Consider the following 20,371-nt stretch of genomic DNA (forward strand, 5'->3'; position numbering starts at 1 on the left):
GTGAAGAAGGGTCCCTTTCTCCCCACATCCTCTCCAACAGCGGTTGCTTTTGTTCTTTTGGATGTGTGCTAGTCTCTGTGGTGTGAGGTGGTATCTCATGGTTGTTTTGATCTGCATCTCTCTGATGATTAGTGATGTAGAGCACTTTTTCATGTGCCTTTTGGCCATTCGTATTTCTTCCTTGGTAAAGTTTCTGTTCATTTCTTTGCCCCATTTTTTGATGGGGTTGGATGTTTTCTTCTTGTAGAGCTCAACCAGTGCTTTATATACCATTGATATCAACCCCTTATCTGATGGGTATTGTGTAAATATCCTTTCCCATTCTGTGGATAGTCTTTGTATTCTGGTCACTGTATCTCTTGCGGTGCAGAAGCTTTTTAGTTTAATGTAGTCCCATTTGTTGATCTCTGTTTTTACTAGATTGCTTAGTTCCGTGTCACCTTTGAAGATACCCTTATCTTCAATATCGTGGAGGGTTTCGCCGACCTTGTCTTCAATGTACCTTATGGTTTGTGGTCTAATGTTGAGGTCTTTAATCCATTTTGATCTGACTTTTGTGCATGGTGTCAGGTCAAGGTCTAAACCCATTTTTTTGCATGTGGTTGTCCAGTTGTGCCAGCACCATTTGTTAAAGAGGCTTTCCTTGCTCCACTTCACTTCTTTTGCTCCCTTATCAAAGATTAGATGGTCATACATTTGGGGTTGTGTGTAGGGATATTCCACCCTGTTCCATTGGTCTACGGCTCTGCCTTTGTTCCAGTACCATGCTGTTTTAATTGTTACTGCTTTGTAGTAAAGTTTGAGGTTGGGGATGGTGATGCCTCCCATCATCTTTTTCCCAAGAATTGTTTTAGCTATCCTTGGATGTTTGTTATTCCATATGAATTTTAGGATTGCTTGATCCATTTCTTTGAAGAATGTCATGGGTATATTTATAGGGATCGCATTGAATCTGTATAATGCTTTAGGGAGTATTGCCATTTTGACAACATTGATTCTCCCTATCCACGAGCAGGGTATATGTTTCCATTTCCTCATGTCCTCTTTGATTTCATGGAGTAGCGTTATGTAGTTTTCTTTGTAAAGGTCTTTTACTTCCTTGGTTAAGCTGATTCCGAGGTACCTGATTTTCTGGGGCACGATTGTGAATGGGATTGCTTTTTTCATGTCCCTTTCCTCTGCCTCATTGTTTGCATATATGAAGGCCATGGATTTTTGGGTATTGATTTTGTAGCCTGCAACTTTACTGTATAAGTCTATTGTTTCTAAGAGTTTCTTAGTAGAGGTTTTAGGCTTCTCTAGATATAGTATCATGTCGTCTGCAAATAGTGAGAGTTTGATTTCTTCCCTTCCTATCTGGATGCCCTTAATCTCTTTTTCTTGTCTAATAGCTATCGCAAGTACTTCCAGTACTATATTGAAGAGGAGTGGTGAGAGTGGGCATCCTTGTCTTGTGCCTGATCTCAGAGGAAAGGCCCTTAGTTTTTCCCCGTTGAGGATAATGCTTGCCGTAGGCTTGTGATAGATGGCTTCGACTATCTTGAGGAAAGTTCCTCCAAACCCCATTTTGGCGAGGGTTTTCATCATGAAAGGATGTTGGATCTTGTCAAATGCTTTCTCTGCATCTATTGATATGATCATATGGTTTTTATCTTTCCTTTTGTTGATATGCTGGATTATGTTGATTGATTTCCGAATGTTAAACCATCCTTGCATCCCTGGGATGAATCCCACTTGGTCGTGGTGTATGATCTTTTTGATGAGTTGTTGGATCCTATTTGCTAGTATTTTGTTGAGGATCTTCGCATCGGTGTTCATCAGGGAAATTGGTCTGTAATTTTCTTTCTTAGTGGTGTCTTTGTTTGCTTTTGGTATTAGGGAGATATGTGCTTCATAGAAACTGTTTGGGAGAGTTCCTGTTTTTTCAATTTCCTGGAAAAGTTTGAGGAAAACAGGCAATAGGTCTTCTTTAAATGTTTGGAAGAATTCGCCAGTGAAACCATCTGGGCCTGGGCTTTTGTTTTTGGGGAGGTTTTTGATTACCGTTTCAATTTCCTTAACATTGATGGGTCTATTCAGGTATTCCAGGTCTTCTTTCTTCAGTCTTGGGAGATTGTAGGAATCAAGGAATCCATCCATTTCTTTTAGGCTCTCCTTTTTTGTGGCGTAAAGACTTTCAAAGTAGTCTCTAATGATCTTTTGAATCTCACTGGTTTCTGTTATGATGTCCCCCTTTTCATTTCTGATTCGATTTATTAGAGTTTTCTCTCTTTCTTTCTTTGTGAGACTTGCTAGCGGTTTATCAATCTTATTTATTTTCTCAAAGAACCAACTCTTTGTTTCATTGATCTTTCGGATTGTTTTTCTGGTTTCGATATCATTAATTTCTGCTCTAATTTTTATTATTTCTTTCCTTCGGTCTGGTTTGGGGTCCTTTTTCTGGTCCTTTTCTAGGGTCTTGAGTCGTAAAGTCAAGCTATCTATGTGGGTCCTTTCTTCCTTCCTGAGGAATGCTTGGAGAGCTATAAATTTTCCCCTTAACACGGCTTTAGCTGCGTCCCATAGGTTTTGGTAGCTCGTGTCTTCATTCTCATTTGTTTCTAAGTATCTTTTGATTTCTTCCTTGATTTCCTTCTTGACCCACTCATTGTTCAACATGGAATTGTTTAATTTCCAGGTGTTTGATTTGATTTTCCGTATTTGTGGGTGGTTAGCTTCTATCTTCAGCGCATCGTGGTCTGAAAAGATGGTTGATACAATTTCTATTTTTCCGATTCGATTGAGGTATGTTCTGGGGCCCAGTACATGGTCTATTTTTGAAAATGTTCCATGTGCACTGGAAAAGAATGTGTATTCTTTCTTTTTGGGGTGTAAGGCCCTGTATAGGTCTATTAGGCCTCTCTCTTCAATTTCTTCATTCAGGGTCAGTGTTTCCTTGTTGAGTTTTGTTCTTGTGGATCTATCTAGAGGTGATAAGGCCGTATTGAAGTCTCCGACTACAATTGTGCTGTTAGTGATGTCCTCTTTGAAGTCTGTTAGGAGTCGTTTTAAATATTTAGCCGGTCGTTCGTTAGGAGCATATACGTTTAAGAGTGTGATTTCTTCCTGTTGTACATATCCCTTGATAAACAGAAAATGACCTTCGCTGTCCCTTTTGATCTTTTTCATCCTGAAATCTATGTTGTCGGATACCAGGATGGCCACTCCAGCTTTTTTAAGGGGGTTGTTTGCTTGGAGGATTGTTTTCCATCCTTTGACTTTGAGTCTATGTTTACTCTGTTTGTTCAGGTGTGTTTCTTGCAGGCAACAGAATGTTGGGTTTAATTTCCGGATCCATTTAGCTACTCTGTGTCTCTTGATAGGTGCATTTAGGCCATTGACATTGAGAGAGATTATTGTGATGTGGTTTTGTGTCATCTTTCTGTGGGATTTGTTGTTCTTATGGGGCTCCTCCTTGCCTTACAGTAGCCCCTTTAGACCTTCTTTCAAGATTGGTTTTGAGTCTATGAAGGACCTGAGCTGTTGTTTATCCGAGAAGTAGTGTATGGTTCCTTCGAGTTTGAGTGAGAGTTTAGCCGGATAAAGTATTCTTGGTGAGGCATTCATTTCGTTGAGTTTTTTCACTATGTCCCACCATTGTCTTCGGGCTCGGAGGGTTTCTTCTGACAGATCGGCCGTAAATCTGAGGGGTGCTCCTTTGTATGTGATTTCCCTCTTTGACCTTGCTACTTGTAGAACTGTGTCTCTATCTACAGCATCCGCCATTCTGACTATGATATGCCTTGGAGTCTTTTTATTTGGGTCTCTTTTTGCTGGCACTCTTCGGACTTCTTGTATCTGGACGCCTGCCTTGTCCAGCTCTGGGAATTTCTTAGCGATGATGTCTTTGACTATGTTTTTTTCATTGGGGTTCCTTCCCTGTGGTTCTGGTAGTCCAATGATTCTTATGTTGTTCCTCTTGAAGTCATCCCCCAGGGCTCTGATTCGCTCTATAGCCATTTTGAGGTCTTTGGCCATGATTTGTTGCTGTCTGTAAGCTTTCTGCAGCTCATCCTCAAGCTCGCTGATTCTGTCTTCGGCTGTAGTCATTCTGCTGTTGAGGGCATCTAGTGAGATTTTTATTTCATCTACCGATTGCTTTATTTGTGAGACTTCGGTTCGAAGGTTTGAAATTTCTGCTCTCATTTCTGCTCTCATTTCTTCCTGTATTTTCTTGGTAGACCGTTCGAGCGCTTGATTCATCTCCTCCCTTAATTTATTGGATGTCTGTTCCATATTTGCTTGGAGTAGGTCGACTCTCCTCCATATTTCCTCTCTGAATTGTTTATCTGAGAGGTCGTAGATGTTGGGAGACTCTTTTGAGGTTTCTAGTATCTTTTGTTCTCCCTCTCTTGGTGGAGGGGATTTTCGCTGTTTCTTCATATTGTCACGGAAGTGCAGAGTTGGAACCTTGTAGTTCTTTATTCCTCTTCCTTTTTGTGGGAAGAAGGGGCTCCGATTGTGCTAAACTTCCCTTATTCACTGATAGCTTTTATAGTGTCAGCCTAAGCTAATGGGTATTTTGCGTAAATGTTTGAGATTGCAAAAGTGAGTTTTGAAAGGAATACACAGTACGGATTGAGCTGAGGTAGCAAAGAATAACTGCGGCCGCGTTAGCGTTGGCCGCTCCGGAAAGAAGCCACGCCCACTTTTTAGGCCACGCCCCCTGAGATGAGGACACGCCCCTAAGCAGCAGAGTGGGGATTGGTCAGGATCCGACGGCGGCGGCGGACAGGTGCCAGGCAGGGGCTTCAGGAGAAGCCCCGAGCCGCGGCGGGCAGGGGGCGGGGAGGGGACTTCTCCGCGCTGAGGCAGGCTCTCCAAGGGATTGCCTGTTTGCCTGCAGGATGGAGATTGGTCAGGATCCGACGGCGGCGGCGGACAGGTGCCAGGCAGGGGCTTCAGGAGCGGAAAATTAACCTTTTTAAACCTTGTCTTCAACAATGTACCCTGCAGGCAACAAATATCCTCACCTTTTCTGGGAAGTTGCCTTGTACTTATCGTCCTTTGTGAAAGCCATGCAATCAGACCGTCTCTTTCTTCTAGTCTTCTGAAATAGGCTTGATTTTTTTTTTTCTCTAGACTTCTAAAGCCATAGGATTGATAGTCAGTATTCAGAGGAAATCCAGACTCCTGAGAGCCCTGTCTTCAGATGGACTCTCTTTACCCACCCCTTTGCAGGAATGGTCCTGAAAATTGTTCTTTGTAGCATTTCCTGAAATACTCTTTCAGTCTTGACCTCCTCGATCCTGTGTGTTTCAGATTTATTTTTCTTTCTTTTATCATTATCAATGGAAGTGTTCCTTACCTTACAATGATTTCTGTGCATCTGTTCTTTCTTCTTCATCCCTGCTTTTAGTTGCTAATGAAGTCACCTTTTGGGTCTGGGGCGGGAGGGGGGGGGCACCTGGCCATGCTCAGCACTTCCTTCTGTTCTGTGCTGAGAGTCACTTCTGGCAGGCTTGAGGGGCCATCTGGGGTAGCAGGGATTGAACAAGACGTGTGCCTTGCTCTCTGCTATCTCTCTGGCCCCGGATGAAATCAGTAGTCCTCTCCACCCTGAAATAGTCCTGCCCACTTTTTCTCATTGTAGCACATGTTAAAAATGGTAGTAAAGGTCCTTTGGCAGCTACCACTGGCCTCAAGATGGTCTTAAGGCAGTGGCAGGTTTGTCCTCTCTCTTCATCTGCCTCAAAAAGGAGAAAAACCCATTTGTACTTTTCTCACCCTTGTGCAATTCTGGTGATTTGCCTGCTGAAATGCCCTCTGGCCCCCATGTGCTGTCAGCTGTTCTTGCATAATCCATGTTCACAATTACCACCGGGCTTACAAAAGGACCAATGAGGTGCCAGTAAGTCCCTCACATTTCCAACATTCTCTCTTCCCTCTGCAGCAGCAATCTTGTTTCTTCTGGTGAGTAGCATCGAATCTGGCACATCCAGTAACACTGCTCTTTCCTTGCTGGCCCACCAGAATGAGAGGTGCAAAGAACTAGATGGAGCTTTAGCCAAATAGAGTCTTTGCCCTCTGTGCAATAGATCTTAACTGAGAATGAGTTTGCCTCTACGGGACATTTGGTAACTTTTGAATGAAGTGTCACTTTTGAAAGAAGATTTTCTATCCGTATCTAGTGGATCGAGGCCAGGGATTCTGCTACACATTTAACAATGCACAGAACATCCTCCCACAATACAGAAGTAATCTTGCCTTAAGTTATAATATCACCATGATGAAATCCTAACCTGGGTAGCAGTGATTCATCCTGCAAACTTGAACTATTAATCCCACCTACTCTGGAGTTTTGGACTCAGGAAAGACATAGTCTAGTAATATTTCCTTACAATTGCTGTATAATTTATTGTTTGTTTGTTCTACTAGCTGTTGAAGATATTGCACCAAGTTGCATTCATTGGCTCATTATACATTCTATATTGCAGAGAATCATCTGCAGTGGTCAAAGAATAGGTCAAAATGAGCCTGGGACATTTATCCACTCAATCTAGGACCATGGTGTCACTCTGGGGTGGTACACTGGGATGTTGATATAACTGTACATTGCAGCTGCTCTGAAATCAGATGGGTAAAAATAAGAAATAAATCAGGACCGTGGTTTATGTATAGAACATATTCATAATAAAAAAGTAGCATCTATTTTTCATTATCACTGTATTACCACCATCCACACAAGTGCAGTGCTCATAGATTTGTATGAATGGCTTAATAAATATCTGTTGAATAAAGATAAAATATCTGAGTTAGTCCACAATGAATCACTAAATGAATCCGGCCTTTCCTGAAATGTTCCAAGTACATTGAATATTTTAGTGTGGTTATTACAGTTTCTTGAATGAAGAGACTAAGGCTTTGAAATTGGTGATTTCTCTATAGATGTGAGTATTCGTTGTATCTCACATTTATTCAGAATGTCTTTCTTTTCTTGATTTCTCCACCCATTATCAAGTATAATGTAGTGTATTTACTTATAGATTCGGTGTTTCCATTTGTTCCTCAGTGATGGCTTCTCTTCCACAATTGTGAAAACATTATTCGAGTTTAAATTTTAAAAGAGGAATAGTGTTTTAGCCGATAAAAAGAGAACATAGGGAAAACGACAGACAAAAGCATGATAAATTTCTGAATGTACCTTCAGGTAACGGTATGAATTGTGCCAATGGGAATCAGAGGAAATCTTTACCAATGTGGCTGGAGTGACATTTTTCTAAGTATATTTTCACAGTATAAAATATCATCACACCTACATAAATTATCTAGTTTCTGAGTAAAAAGCTCGTACCCTGTTAGTTTACTACATGTATCTCTGAGACTATTTTGTACAGTTCCTGTCAGTCTTTCCAGACCCCAGTGTCAAGGTCACCTTGACCCCTGTCCTCCTAGACAGTCTTCCCTACCTTTCACTTTATGCATACCTGATGCGTGCCAGTATTTAGCCTTTTATGTGTCTCATCTTCACTCCTCAACTACACAGGGAGCCAGGCAAGGGCAAAGGTCTGCTTCCCTGTGTCACACGCCCCCCTGGCAGCAAGCAGAGTGCACATGCATGGAAGCTACAGTAAACATCCGTGAAGTTAAAAGCTTCCAGTTGGATGACATTAATCTGAATCTTTTCTCTACATCGATTTAATAATTGTATGTTTATGGAAAAGATTAGCATTGGCACCATATAGATGTACATATTTTAAACTTTGCTATGTACAGATTTTTTACTATACTGAAGAGGGGAGACAAGTAGGAGAGATGTGGATGACACAGTGGCATGTAATATATTGCAGAATGTTTTGTTGCTTAAATCGCAGAGAGAAAAAAAACTGCAAATAATTAGACTACTTCCCTTAAATTTTGCAATTTTAGAAAATTTAATTTAAAAATGTAAAGGTATAAACAGGTTTATTTGGTACCATTTAAGACATAATAAATGCAAATGCTACGAAAATATTAAGATACATACATTTGTTATATCCACCACTAATAATGGAAATTGCTAATAAAAATCAGTTCATTTTGTAATTACACTAGTAATGGTAAAGGATGCAGTTTAATACCTAAGGGTAATTCTTTCATTGGATTCCTTTATTCAGTTTTTTCTACCCCACACATCTCTCTCTCTCTCTCTCTCTCTCTCTCTCTCTCTCTCTCTCTCTCTCTCACACACACACACACACACACACACACGACTCTGTTTTCACTTCTTTTATGCTTACTTTTGCTTTGAATTATTCTTGATGGAATCTTGTTTTATGGCTTATTTCCTAGATGGGAAGTGATGGAATTTTACGCCTCAGTACTTCAGCTCTAAATAATGAGTTTTTTGCATATGCAGCGCAAGGCTGGAAACAGCGGCTGGCAGAAGGTAAGTTTCTGGTTTCCATTGTGATTTGACACTTGTAAGTATCCATTCTGAACGGGGCTTTGCTCCTCTGATTTTCAAATCTTGAATATTTCTGACGTACATTTTAATATTAAAAAAAACTCATCCTATTCCAAATTACTTTACTAATTCTTTGTTTGATTGGCGTATGTTATGGCTGATACTACTAAGAAAAGCATGACATTATCTGGGACATAAAAATTGTTGATATAGGGCGCTGGAGTGATGGGACAGCAGGCAGGGCATTTGCCTTGCAGTGGCCGGCCCAGCTTGGATCCAGCACCCCAAGCCTCTCAGGAATGATCCCTGTGCACAGAGCCAGGAGTAAGGCCTGAGCACAGCTGGGTGTGGCCCCCAAACCCAAAAAATAAAATTGTTGATATTGCAGTATTGTCTTTGGATTGATCGTTTCAATTTTTTCTGTCTGAATGATTATCCTTGGATTGGTAACTTTAATAATACTGTGTGATGCATGATGTTCTATTAATATCTTGGATCCTAAAGAATCTTTAAGATTTTCTTCCCCAGAAGCCACATTTCACCTTATTTTTCCTTTAGTCATCAAGCTTCTTAAAATACCTTAAAAATACTCAGCATCATGTTGACTCCCTCAAATTATTTTATTTTTGTTGCCCCACTGTATGGAATTGAAGTGATCACTGCTAGAGAGGACTGATGCTTTTTAAAACGGAAAAGACATGTTTCCTCTCAATACTTCATTCCATACACTACATATTCCATTTGCTTTTGATTCCATTCAGTTATTAACCATCTCCTAAACATACCCATTTTTAAATTGCTTCTTGGGCCTACATTCCTCACACCCATTTCTCATCTTATTTTTGAAGCTCTGGTGATGATGTTGCCACCATTTTGTTCTCTGATACTTTTATTTGTAACTACGTAACAGCACACGTTTTGAAGAAGTCTCACTCACCACCTTAGTTTCACCTTTGGTCCATATACTCAAACCCTTATCTTCAAGTTTAAACTAGCTCTAACTCCCCTTTCCTAACCTTTAATATTATGTTGCATATGTCTACTGGATGCTGGGTCATATCTCAAAATGAAATGCTAACATTAAACTCACCATCTTTCCTTCATTTTTGTATTGCTTTTTGGGTCACACCCAGCGATGCTCAGGGGTTACTCCTGGCTCTGCACTCAGGAATTACTCCTGGCGGTGCTGGGGAGACTATATGGGATGCCAAGGATCGAACCAGGGTCGGCTGCGTGCAAGGCAAATGCCCTACCTGCTGTACAACCTGCCATCTCTCCTCTAATACCTTCTATTCATCTACTTTATTTTTATTAATATGACCTCTGTCACATCATTCCTCACTTTGTGATCATTTTGTTGCTCATTCCTGTCCCCGTGCCCATGTAGTCATGAACTGTCAGTTGTGCCTGAATTGATTTCCTCAACAATGCTGCTGGTCTGAGTAGAATCTCCATTTCTTTTCCAAATTATCCAATAGTGTGCTAGCTTGAGTCATCCACTTTCTGTGCCCTGATTCTAAGCAGCAGCGTTTTTGCCCATATTCCTCCTCAGTGAATACCAATGGTATCATCTTTTTATTTTCTTGCATGAGAAGTTCAGAACTCTCCATAAAACATACCTCTGAGCAATTGTTCTCAATTGACCATTCCTACATAGGGATTTAAATTATTGTGGCTGGAAATATTTTATAAAAGCTTTATCATCTTCCATTTAAGAAAAAGTTATTTTATTTGACCTTTTCTAACAGATTTGGGCAGAATTAGGAGTTTTTGCTTCTTCACTTTTTCTATCCATATGTATATGATGACTGATAGAATGAATTTGACGTTATAGTTAATTGTGTGCCTTTGCAGGGGCTCCCTGGTGTCTGTAAAGGCTCTCCCTTCTGGCCACTCTCTGGTTTTCAGTGAACTAGCCAGGGGATTCAGTGACCCCAGGATGTTTGTGATGCTGCTTGGGCCCTGTACTGCAGGGGAGCCGACCAACCAGGCCACTCTGGGGGTGCTCAGGGACCAATTGAGCACCTTTCATCTCACCAGAGGATTTCACTAGATAGTGAATATGCACCCTTTTATGCACAGCCCGTACTGTCTGTGCATTTACTAAGCATTTTAGAGTTGTTGTATGACTAAATGACTATTTGGGGGAGAGTCCTAAAAAGAGAAACTGTAGGCTCTTATCAGTACTTGACATTTTTACTTTTCAACATCTATAAAAGTTTACTCAACTTGATTAGATTTTTCTCAGTAGTTGGCTAAAATATGACCACTTTTACTTAATATACAAGCATTTTTCTTTCTAGGAGAATTTACTCCAGAAATGCAATTACGGATAAGGCAAGAAATTGAGAAGGAAAAGAAAACAGAACCTTGGAAAGAAAAATTCTTTGAGAGGTTTTACGGAGAAAAGTAAGTCCTGGAGCATTTTTTTTCTCATTTCTCAGAAGGAAATGAAAATGTAATTCTCTGCTTCACATAGCACACTCATATGCTGTAAAACTTAATAAACCTGTGATAAAAGGCAATAGTCCCTCAGTGTAAAAAATTGCAGGTAAAATTATAGTGGCATATCAGCACTTAAATTTTAAAAAATGCATTTTCAGGGGTTTATAACTTGTCCATGAAAATTCATTTCTGACTGAAAAAGCATATGAAATACTATGGAAGTCAATTTTGGCTTTTTAACGAGCATTTTAACAAAAATCTCCTGGTTTTTATTCAAGTATTTTCATTAATGGATATTTTAAAGATAAGTCGTTTTAGACACCTATTTCTCACACTTAGAACGAAATGCTGAATGTGCCTATAGTTTTGTTTGGTCCTAGGTTTGGGAATATCTTGGGGTTATTATCCTTACCCCTATCTACTTACTCAGACAGATGTAATCTGTTTTTAATTTATTTTTCCTTTGTGTATTTCTTACCGACCAGGCACACATCAGTACTGTAATGATGGAACTAATCTGAGTGTTAGTTCCTCTTTTAATCTTTGGTTCACAGAAACATACTAGATGACTAAATTAGAGTTGGGGTATAATCAAGGCCATAAATGTTAATACTTCTGTCAACATGTTACTTGGATTATAATATAAAAGCAATAAAAGCTATTGACAATTAAATTAAAAAGTGGGATTCTGGATTTTGAATCTGACAACTGACATTTCTTCCTCTTTAAATAGGAGGAAGTTTTAAGTTCCAGGTGTACAATAGGGTTTAAAGTTTGGTGGAGATTTTTGTTGTTGTTGTTTCTTAAGACTTTTTTTATATTGAATCACTGTGAAATAGACTATTACAATGTTATTTGTGATCAGGTTTTGTCATACGGTGTTCCAAAACCCATCTCTCCACCAGTGTCCATTTCCCAGCACCGGTGTCCCCAGGTTCCCTCCCATCTCTCTCCAGCCCCCTCCAAGCCTGCCTCTATGACAGTTTCTCTCTCTCTCTCTCTCTCTCTCTCTCTCTCTCTCTCTCTCTCTCTCTCTCTCTCTCTCTCTCTCTCTCTCTCTCTCCCTCCCTTCTTTTGGACGTTTCCAGCTATTGATATCATACTGGTCCCTTCTCTATCTTACCTACCCTCCACCCCACACACACTTATGTTATTGATCCCAATCATTGGCCAGGCCATCTAGCCTGTTTTCCCTGGCCGTCTTCTACTGTATGATTTTTTAAAATATACCACAAATGAATGCAGTCATTCTATATCCGTCCCTTTTCTCCTGACTCATTTCACTCAGCATGACATTCTCCATGTGCATCCATTTGTGGGCAAATTTCATGACTTCGTTTTTCCTAACAGCTGCATAGTATTTCATTGTGTAGATGTGCCACAGTTTCTTATCCATTTGTCTGTTCTCGGGTGCTCAGTTTGCAGATTCTGGCTGTGTTGTAACTGCAGATAGAGTGCTGCAGTGAATATACGGCAGATGGGGTTTCTGCTGTGTGTTTTTGGGCCCCCAGTGTATATTCCCAGAAGTGTTAATGGTGGGTGGAATGGGAGCTCAATTTCTAGTTTTTGAGGATTGTCATATAGTTTTCCAAAAACTATATGACCAGTCAGCATTCTCACCAAAAATCTGGTGTTTTGTGCAAGATACTGAAGTGGGCATAGTTGCATTCTACCAACTCAGGCTTCATCTCTAGTACTACATATGGTCCTCTGAGCACCACCAGGAGTAATCCCTATGTACAGAGCCAAAAAGTTAGCACTGCTGAGCGTGGCCTAATGCCAGCCACTTAAAATTTGGGGTTACTGAGGAACAATGAAACTTTTGTTATTAATCTTAATAATTTAAGTCATTTTTCCAGGCTTATAAGTGCTGTTTTTAAATTTGCCCAGGGTTTTATTCAGCAGATTTTTCTCAGTTAAATATCCCTCCCCAGGCCCCATCATACACGTTCTTGCACACATATACATACGTGCAGGGTTGCTTGGTTGGCTTTTAGTTTGATTTGGCCCATACCAGGAATTTCCCATGGGCTGCTTTCAACTCTTGCATCAAGCTTGCTCCCACTGGTGCCAGGATTCAGACCTGTCCTCCTGTAGGGGAAATGTTCACTTCAACGTTGGACTGTCTCTCTGGCCGTGGCCTGGCTATTTCTGAACACAGCTGCCTGTCACAATCACCAGTCTCTGAAAACAGTTCTTCCACTTGACACCCTTTTTACTGCAGTATATGGTTTTGATTCTCTTAAATCAGTTATTGTTATTTGTCCTTTTCTACCTTTGATGGCAAATGTGAAAGATATACTTTGGATATTTCATTGACTTTCCCTTATGTTGTATATAAATTACCTCCAATAATGTGAGGAATTCCTTTTTTCTTGGCATCAGATCATTTTCTTCTGACTAAATCCACGTACCATTTTATTACCTTAAGTTTTACCAAGAAAGTTCCCATCCAAACGCACCTCCAATTTAGCTAGAACTGAGTTAGTTTTCTGCCTTTCATTTTATACCTTTTCATCACGTTTTTGGCTTGCTCTATTTGAAATATAGTCCAGATATGTATTTGTTATGCTTAGAAGTAACCCATACACATGCTAACTCAAAGTTGTAGGAGTTGGTCTTTTAGTTTGTGGCAAAGATTTCAGAGACTAGGATTTTCTTTTGCACAGTGAGTGTTATGTTATTAAGAACATCTCTCATCTGTACATTAAGCCATCTTAAATCTGCTTTCCCATGAAAGGAGTGATAGCACAGGCATGTTTTATAAAGTGCTATTTTTAGAATAGATAGAATACACAGAGATGCTACTTAATAAAATTGAATGTAATAATATTATTAGCCAGCTAGCAGAAATTTGACTGGCAATGGGTAGATTCTCTATGTTCTATAGGTGCCAGTGGTGTTTTGCTTGTTCTAGCCCCTAGGAACCTTATTTCTGCTTTTATTTTGCTTTAAATTAATCTGTAATGTATTTTTCCTGTTCTTTTAAGTATAGCATAATTATAAACTGCAGTTAGAACTCATCTAAGGGAAAGTTGAAAGAAGAGGTCTAATTATAAGGCAATGCCATTGCATATCTTCTCAGAGACTGGATTTTAGTAAAATGATCAACTACTCAAAAAGCTTATCCAATTTTATTTCCCTTTCATTTTGAGTATTTAAGGAAAAAGGTCAAAGTATATTTGACTAATGTTGTTTCCTGCATGCAGATTATTACAGTAATATTACTTTCACTTAAAATCTTTCTTCCTTTCAAATTATCTTTCTTTTTTTTGTGATTTTCTATACTATGATATAAGAGCATTCAAAACGATATAATTCAAAACAGTATAATTTGTTCAAAGATGCAGGTTCTGTGCCACACCCAGCAGTCCTGGGGTACTGCTCATGGCTCTATGCTCTGTGGTCACTCTTAGTGATGCTCAGAGGACTGTCTGTTGCAGGTACTGAAGAAGTTTCACCACAGGCAAGGCAAATACTTTAGTCCCTATACTGTCTCTCTGACCCTCAAAACAGCATATTTCTCCATTATCTTATGCTAATTTTGTAATGTTAGTATGACAGGAGATAATGGCTTGCCTTATTATCATTTTTAGTTATATTTTATTGATTTGCCAATGACTTACAGTGCTGTATAATTTAGAGAATATTACATCACAGCATCACCCACCACCAAAGTTCCAGTGCCATAATATTGTCAAAATGACCCTTCTGTTTATTCCTCCTATTCCCACTCACCTTTCCTATATTTTGCAGAGTCTAAGATCTAAATTTTAAAATACAGCTTATAGTAGTTCTGATTCAATTTGCTTAGTGACATGAAAATTGGTCTGGTTTAATTTTTATGGTCTTTGATTTTTTTTATTAAACAGATACTTCATTTGCATTTGTCTATCTATATATATATATATTTGTATATAGCCCAGATATAAATTGAAAACTAAAAAGAGAGTGAAATAAAGTAAATTGCAATTCAAGGAATGAAAGACCTCAAGAAATTAGAGGCATATCTTGCTGTGGAAACTCAGGGGATTCCTGAACTAGCCATAGAATTTTATAATGAAAAGATGATTGCTTTGGGTCTGGAAGGATGTATGGGAAATGTGCTGACACCAAAGAAAGGAAAGAAAGAAAGGCATGGGAACAAGATCACAAGAAAGAAGGCAAGATCCAATGGGAGAAAAGAAGTCAGTTGTTCATATGACTGAAACGGTTTAAAGGTTGACATTAGAAATTTCTTCCAACACATCTTCCTGGTCCAGCCCTGTTGCAGCAGTAGAAAAGAAATAGAGTGAAGAGGAAGGAGAAAAGAGATAAATGGGAAGGAACGGAGACAGGGGTCAACGGGATCTAGGTAGATTGGTGGTGTTAAGGAATGACAGAGCTAAGTATCCAAACCTCAGTCAACAACACTGAAATCAAGAGAGCCAAACTTTAGTAACCAAACTTAGAAGGTGCCTGTCAAGATGACAGGTTGAGGTAGGGGGTGGGGAATAGGAGAGGGAACTTGGGAACACTGGGGAGGAACATTGACACTGGTGGCAGGATTGGTGATTGAACATTGTATGTCAAAAACCCAACTATGAATAACTTTGTAACTCATGGTGCTTTAATAAATAAAATTTGAAAAAAGAGTGTTTACAGGTGGCATTAGAAATGTGATAGAAAGGTCTTTTTGTTTTATTTTAGTTTGGGGCCCATACACAGCTGTACTTAGGACATAGTCTGGCTCTGTATTCAGGAATCAATTTGTTGGAACTCCAGGGAACATATGTGGCACTGAATATTGAACCCAGGTCAACTCTGTGCAAGTCGTGCACGTTATCTGTTGTGTTTATCTCTCCAGCTCGTATAGATAGTTCTTAAAGAGGGTGTCATGAACAAGAGATGCCAGAGATGAACAGGGACAGCAGTCAAGGAGCCAGATGGCAAATTTTGTGTATCGCATTCAAGAGTTTGAGCATGGTCCGTAACACTGTGGGGAATTAGGGAGTTTCAAGGAAGAGATCACGTATTTTAGAAAAATCAACTAGACTTTTAGGTAGAGAATTAATTGAAGACAAAATAAAAATAAAAACAGAGAAAACAGCTATTTTTCAGTTCAGATAAGGAAGGGATCAGAGATGTGCTTAAGTGGAAAACGAAATGCCTTGCATATTCAGGCCCTGGGTTTGATCCCTGCCCCCACAATGTCTGTGAGCCCTATTTTCTTATGGAGTATCATCACCCTAAGAGAACTATGGGTCGGAGATGTGGGCCAAGTGATTGAGCACATGCTTTGCATACATGAGGCCCTGGATTCTACCCTTGTTACCCTGTTGCCCCCCAAATCCAGTATTGTTGTGTGCACCCTCTCTGGCCCCACAAAAACCGTTCCAGTAGGGATAAAAGGACATATCCACCAGAAGCATTTACAGATCTTGCCTCACTGAAATGTGATCTGGCAGAATAAAATTTGTAAAATTTTATTACCAAAAATATGGTTTGTTATTTTTTAATGAAATGTCCATATTGTCTTAAGGTAGACATTTTGATATTAAAAGAAGGGTTTGGGGTAACACCTCTTTTATTAGTTTAAATTATTTGAAAGAACTTACTAAAATCATTTTAAGACTTCACAACATACCCATCATCCACTGGTCTTAAATATTTGGTTATGCTGCATTTTCTGGAAGCTACCAACTCAAGTTTAAGTACAGTTCTCTATCTTCTCACTCAGTTTTTAATACATTATACATTATTTGTTTATGCTCTTTATCACCTATCATTCGTAGTATATAATTTTCTTATCACCCTGATTACACAATAGAAATGTAGACCTTTCTTGTTCTAATGTATACCTTTCTTAACCAAGAGAGTTTATTTACAAAAGCAGTAGAACTGTCATGTAGCCCTAAACTAGTTTACATAAATTAAGAATGCGACTTAGTGGTTATAAAATTAATTTAATGCATTTACTCTAATGAATACTGTATTTACAAGTATTAACATGGAACTTCGTGTTTTGTGCTTAAACAGTTATTTCTACTATTTCTAATTTCAGGTTGGGCATGTCAAAAGAGGAATCAGTAAAGCTCGTTTCTGGAACAAGCAATGATGGAGCGGAAAGTAGTTCTTCATGTGGGACCTCTGGCATTTCAGGGCTCTCTGCAGAGATGCCCTTGGAAGAAAAACAGCCAAAATGCACAAAGAATCTAACTTCTTCAGAGCCTGATTTCTGTGCTACACTGTATTCTACAGCTGATGGAGGTAAAGATATAATGGCAGAATCAGAATCAGAGGATATCTTGATCCCTGAAGAATCTGTGATTCAAGAGGAAATTGCAGAAGAAGTAGAGACTAGTATCTGTGAATGCCAGGATGAAAATCATAGGACAGTAGCTGAATTCTCTGAAGAATCCGAAAGTCCAGCCAATTCTCATGAAGAGCCTGCAGTAGCACCTGCTGAAGATAACTTGGAATCCTGTGTTATGATGAATGATGTATTAGAAACTCTGCCTCATATTGAAGTCAAGGTAGAAGAGAAATCAGAAGCTCCCCATGAGGAAATGTCAGTTGTTATTGATCAACTTGAAATCTGTGAGTCTCTCATTCCTTCCACTTTATCTGTAACTCACGTCAGTGACACAGAACAAAAGGAGCCAGAGAACACAATAGAGACCAATCCTCCAAAAGACAAAGCAGTATCATCTGTGGAAAATCATTTTCCAAATGAAGCAATTGCCATTGATATGGAGCTCCAGAGTGATCCTGACGAGCAGCTTTCTGAAAACGCTTGCATCTCAGACACTTCATTTTCTTCTCAGAGCCCAGAGGGAGTCTGTACCAGTCTGACTTCTCCAGGAGGGGAAATGCAATCCATTCCAGAAGAATCCTGTACTCCAGCCTCTCTTGAGACAACATTTTGTTCTGAGGTGTCCAGCACGGAAAAAACGGATAAATATAACCAGAGAAATCCCACTGATGAAAACCTCCATGCATCTTTGATGTCAGAAGTATCTCCAATATCTACTTCACCTGAAATATCAGAAGCTTCTCTGATGTCCAATTTACCCTTAACATCCGAAGCTTCCCCAGTATCCAATGTACCTTTAACATCAGAAACATCACCCATGTCTGATTTACCACTAACCTCAGAAACTTCTTCGGTGTCTTCCATGCTTCTCACTTCTGAAACCACTTTTGTATCCACTTTGCCACTTCCTGCGGAAGCATCTCCAATTTCTAACTCTTCAATGAATGAAAGGATGGTGCATCAGCCCAGAAAGTCACCTTCCATATCTGAAGAACCACCTTCCCCTCAGAAAGAGGAAGCTTCTGTCTCTGTCAAGCCCCTAGGGGAAAGCATTCTTTCTCAGCAGAAGATTCTGCCAAATGCTCCTGAAATCATCCAAATGAGTTCTTCTTCCACTGCTCCTGAAGCATTTCCAGCTGGAGACTTACACAGTAAGACTTCAAGCCAGCAATCTTGTAAGTCACAGGTTGAAGCTGAGAAGCCCTATCCAGCTTCCATTTCAGAACTTCCATCAGCAGAAATGATCAAAGTTAAAAGTCATAATGTTCTACAAAGAACAGACAAAAAGGGGGTTTCCTCACCATTGGAATTATCTGTCTTTTCTGAGGAGATAGAGAGTAAGGTCAGTGAACTTCCATTAGCTAAATTACAGGACAAGCCATATGTCTCACCCGTGGATAAGTCTTCACTTTTAGAAGGCTCTCGAAATAAAACGCATAAGCAAGGGAGCTCACAGAATCGAATGGAGGCCTCGCATAGTTCCAAATTGTCAGAACCCTCCAAGTCACCCAATGACATACGAAGTGAAAGTCGAGAATCGGAGATATCAAAGAGGAAAACTGCAGAGCAGCATAGCTTTGGAATCTGTAAGGAAAAGAGGGCAAGGATAGAGGATGACCCCTCCACCCGGAATGTATCCTCTAGCAGCCCACCTGAGAAAGAACTGCCTCCAAGAGAGGAACCCAGAGTTCCACCTCTCAAGGTAGAGTATGAAAAACACACACCTCAAAAGGCAATTGCAGTCCCATAGATCAGCTTTTCCCATTTAAGTTTTCAAGTAATTCAGGCTTTCTTCCTTTTCGGTGTTTAGCAATTTATTGTCTAAGACTCCTAGTACCAAGTCTGGCATTAAGTGATCCTTTCTAAATGGTGCAGTGAACTCAAATAAAGACCTCAGAATTTAAAGAGAAAGAGAATTGGGGAGGGAGAAAACAGAGTCTTTTGAGAATTTCAAAGTATAGAAAAGAGACTTAAAACTTAGGGGAGTTTGCAAGATAATCCAGTGCCCCATGAAAGTTCACTGTGTCTAAGTCAGAAGTCAGAGACAGACTTTTAAAAATTGAGGAAAGTACTTGCTATCTGTTCATTTTCCAAAATACACTGAACACTATTATTTGTTAGCAGAGAGAAACTGGTTTATAGTAGAACCTCATTGAATATGTAATGAATAGGTCACTGAAATTGCTCTTTGAACCCTAAAGTAAAAAGCCACAGCTCTTGGTATACAAATTCTGTTTGGCTTTAATTTCTAAGCTAGTAAAGAAGAACATATTTAGTTTAACAAGATAATAAAAGACTGTCTGCACAAACATTGCTGTTTTCCTTTTATCTGAGGTAGATTTTCAGTGTCAGAAAATAAACCTTTTATATAAATCTTTCTACCTATGTAAATTTAAATTAAGGTAAATTCAAAAGAAACTTTAAGAAAAGTAGTATACACTATAATTTAGATTTCTTTCATGCTTTTATCTCAGATTACTTATATTACCTTGCATAAATAAAATGTATTATCATAGGAATAGTATAAATTATATTCAAGTTTGACTTTCATAATCTTTTTCTCTTTATTTTTGTTATGTATCCACAAGGCTGATATTTAAGAGTGTGGTTGCTGTTCTTCTACTTAATAATCTCTCTTAAAATATTAAAAGTGAAAAAAAAAGTTTTAACTCAAAACAACTGTGCATTTTCATTTTTGAAGCAATGGAAATTAAAATAGGTGTATGCTTTTTATTGAGAAACTATTTTAAGCATATCTATATAATTTAATGCCCAAACCTAATTTTCAAAGTGCCTTCTACTTTAAAGTAGCTAGATAATATTATAATAGTTGCTGTTTATTTGACCTTGAACTTTTGCTTAAGAATATATCTAGTTTTTCAATGCTTTCAATCTTTTTAATAAAAACTTTTAAAGAAAAAATATTTTTCTTCATAAACTCATCTTTTCTTTGAATCCTTTGGTTTAAGAGACATGTGACAGCAAATGAAATGGGATAGAGCTAACTCAAGTAGATAATTTCATCTGCTAATATTTAAAAGTATAACCCCAACTTGCTAAGTTTCTGGGCCTCTGAAGCTGTAATTGTATGACTTGGAAGCTTCTTAGTGACTGAGAGTATCATAGGGATTGTAATAGGATGTTGGTTGTTAGGTCTTAACCCTCATGATTTTGGTGACTCTTACTGGAATGGGTAGGTTGAACTG

General features: G+C 39.0%; 1 protein-coding gene across 1 annotated transcript in view; it reads left to right on the top strand.

Annotated features, from left to right (window-relative positions):
• The window catches only part of ASXL3 (ASXL transcriptional regulator 3), a 175,980-nt gene that overhangs the window by 145,469 nt on the left and 10,140 nt on the right, over positions 1-20,371 (top strand). The window contains exons 9-11 of the mRNA XM_055127879.1: positions 8,311-8,407; positions 10,729-10,834; positions 16,914-18,867. Coding sequence (XP_054983854.1) covers positions 8,311-8,407; positions 10,729-10,834; positions 16,914-18,867 — 2,157 coding nt within the window. The remainder of the gene's footprint in view (positions 1-8,310; positions 8,408-10,728; positions 10,835-16,913; positions 18,868-20,371) is intronic.

The sequence above is a fragment of the Sorex araneus genome, chromosome 2 (assembly GCF_027595985.1).
Source record: "Sorex araneus isolate mSorAra2 chromosome 2, mSorAra2.pri, whole genome shotgun sequence".
Taxonomy (NCBI): Eukaryota; Metazoa; Chordata; class Mammalia; order Eulipotyphla; family Soricidae; genus Sorex; species Sorex araneus.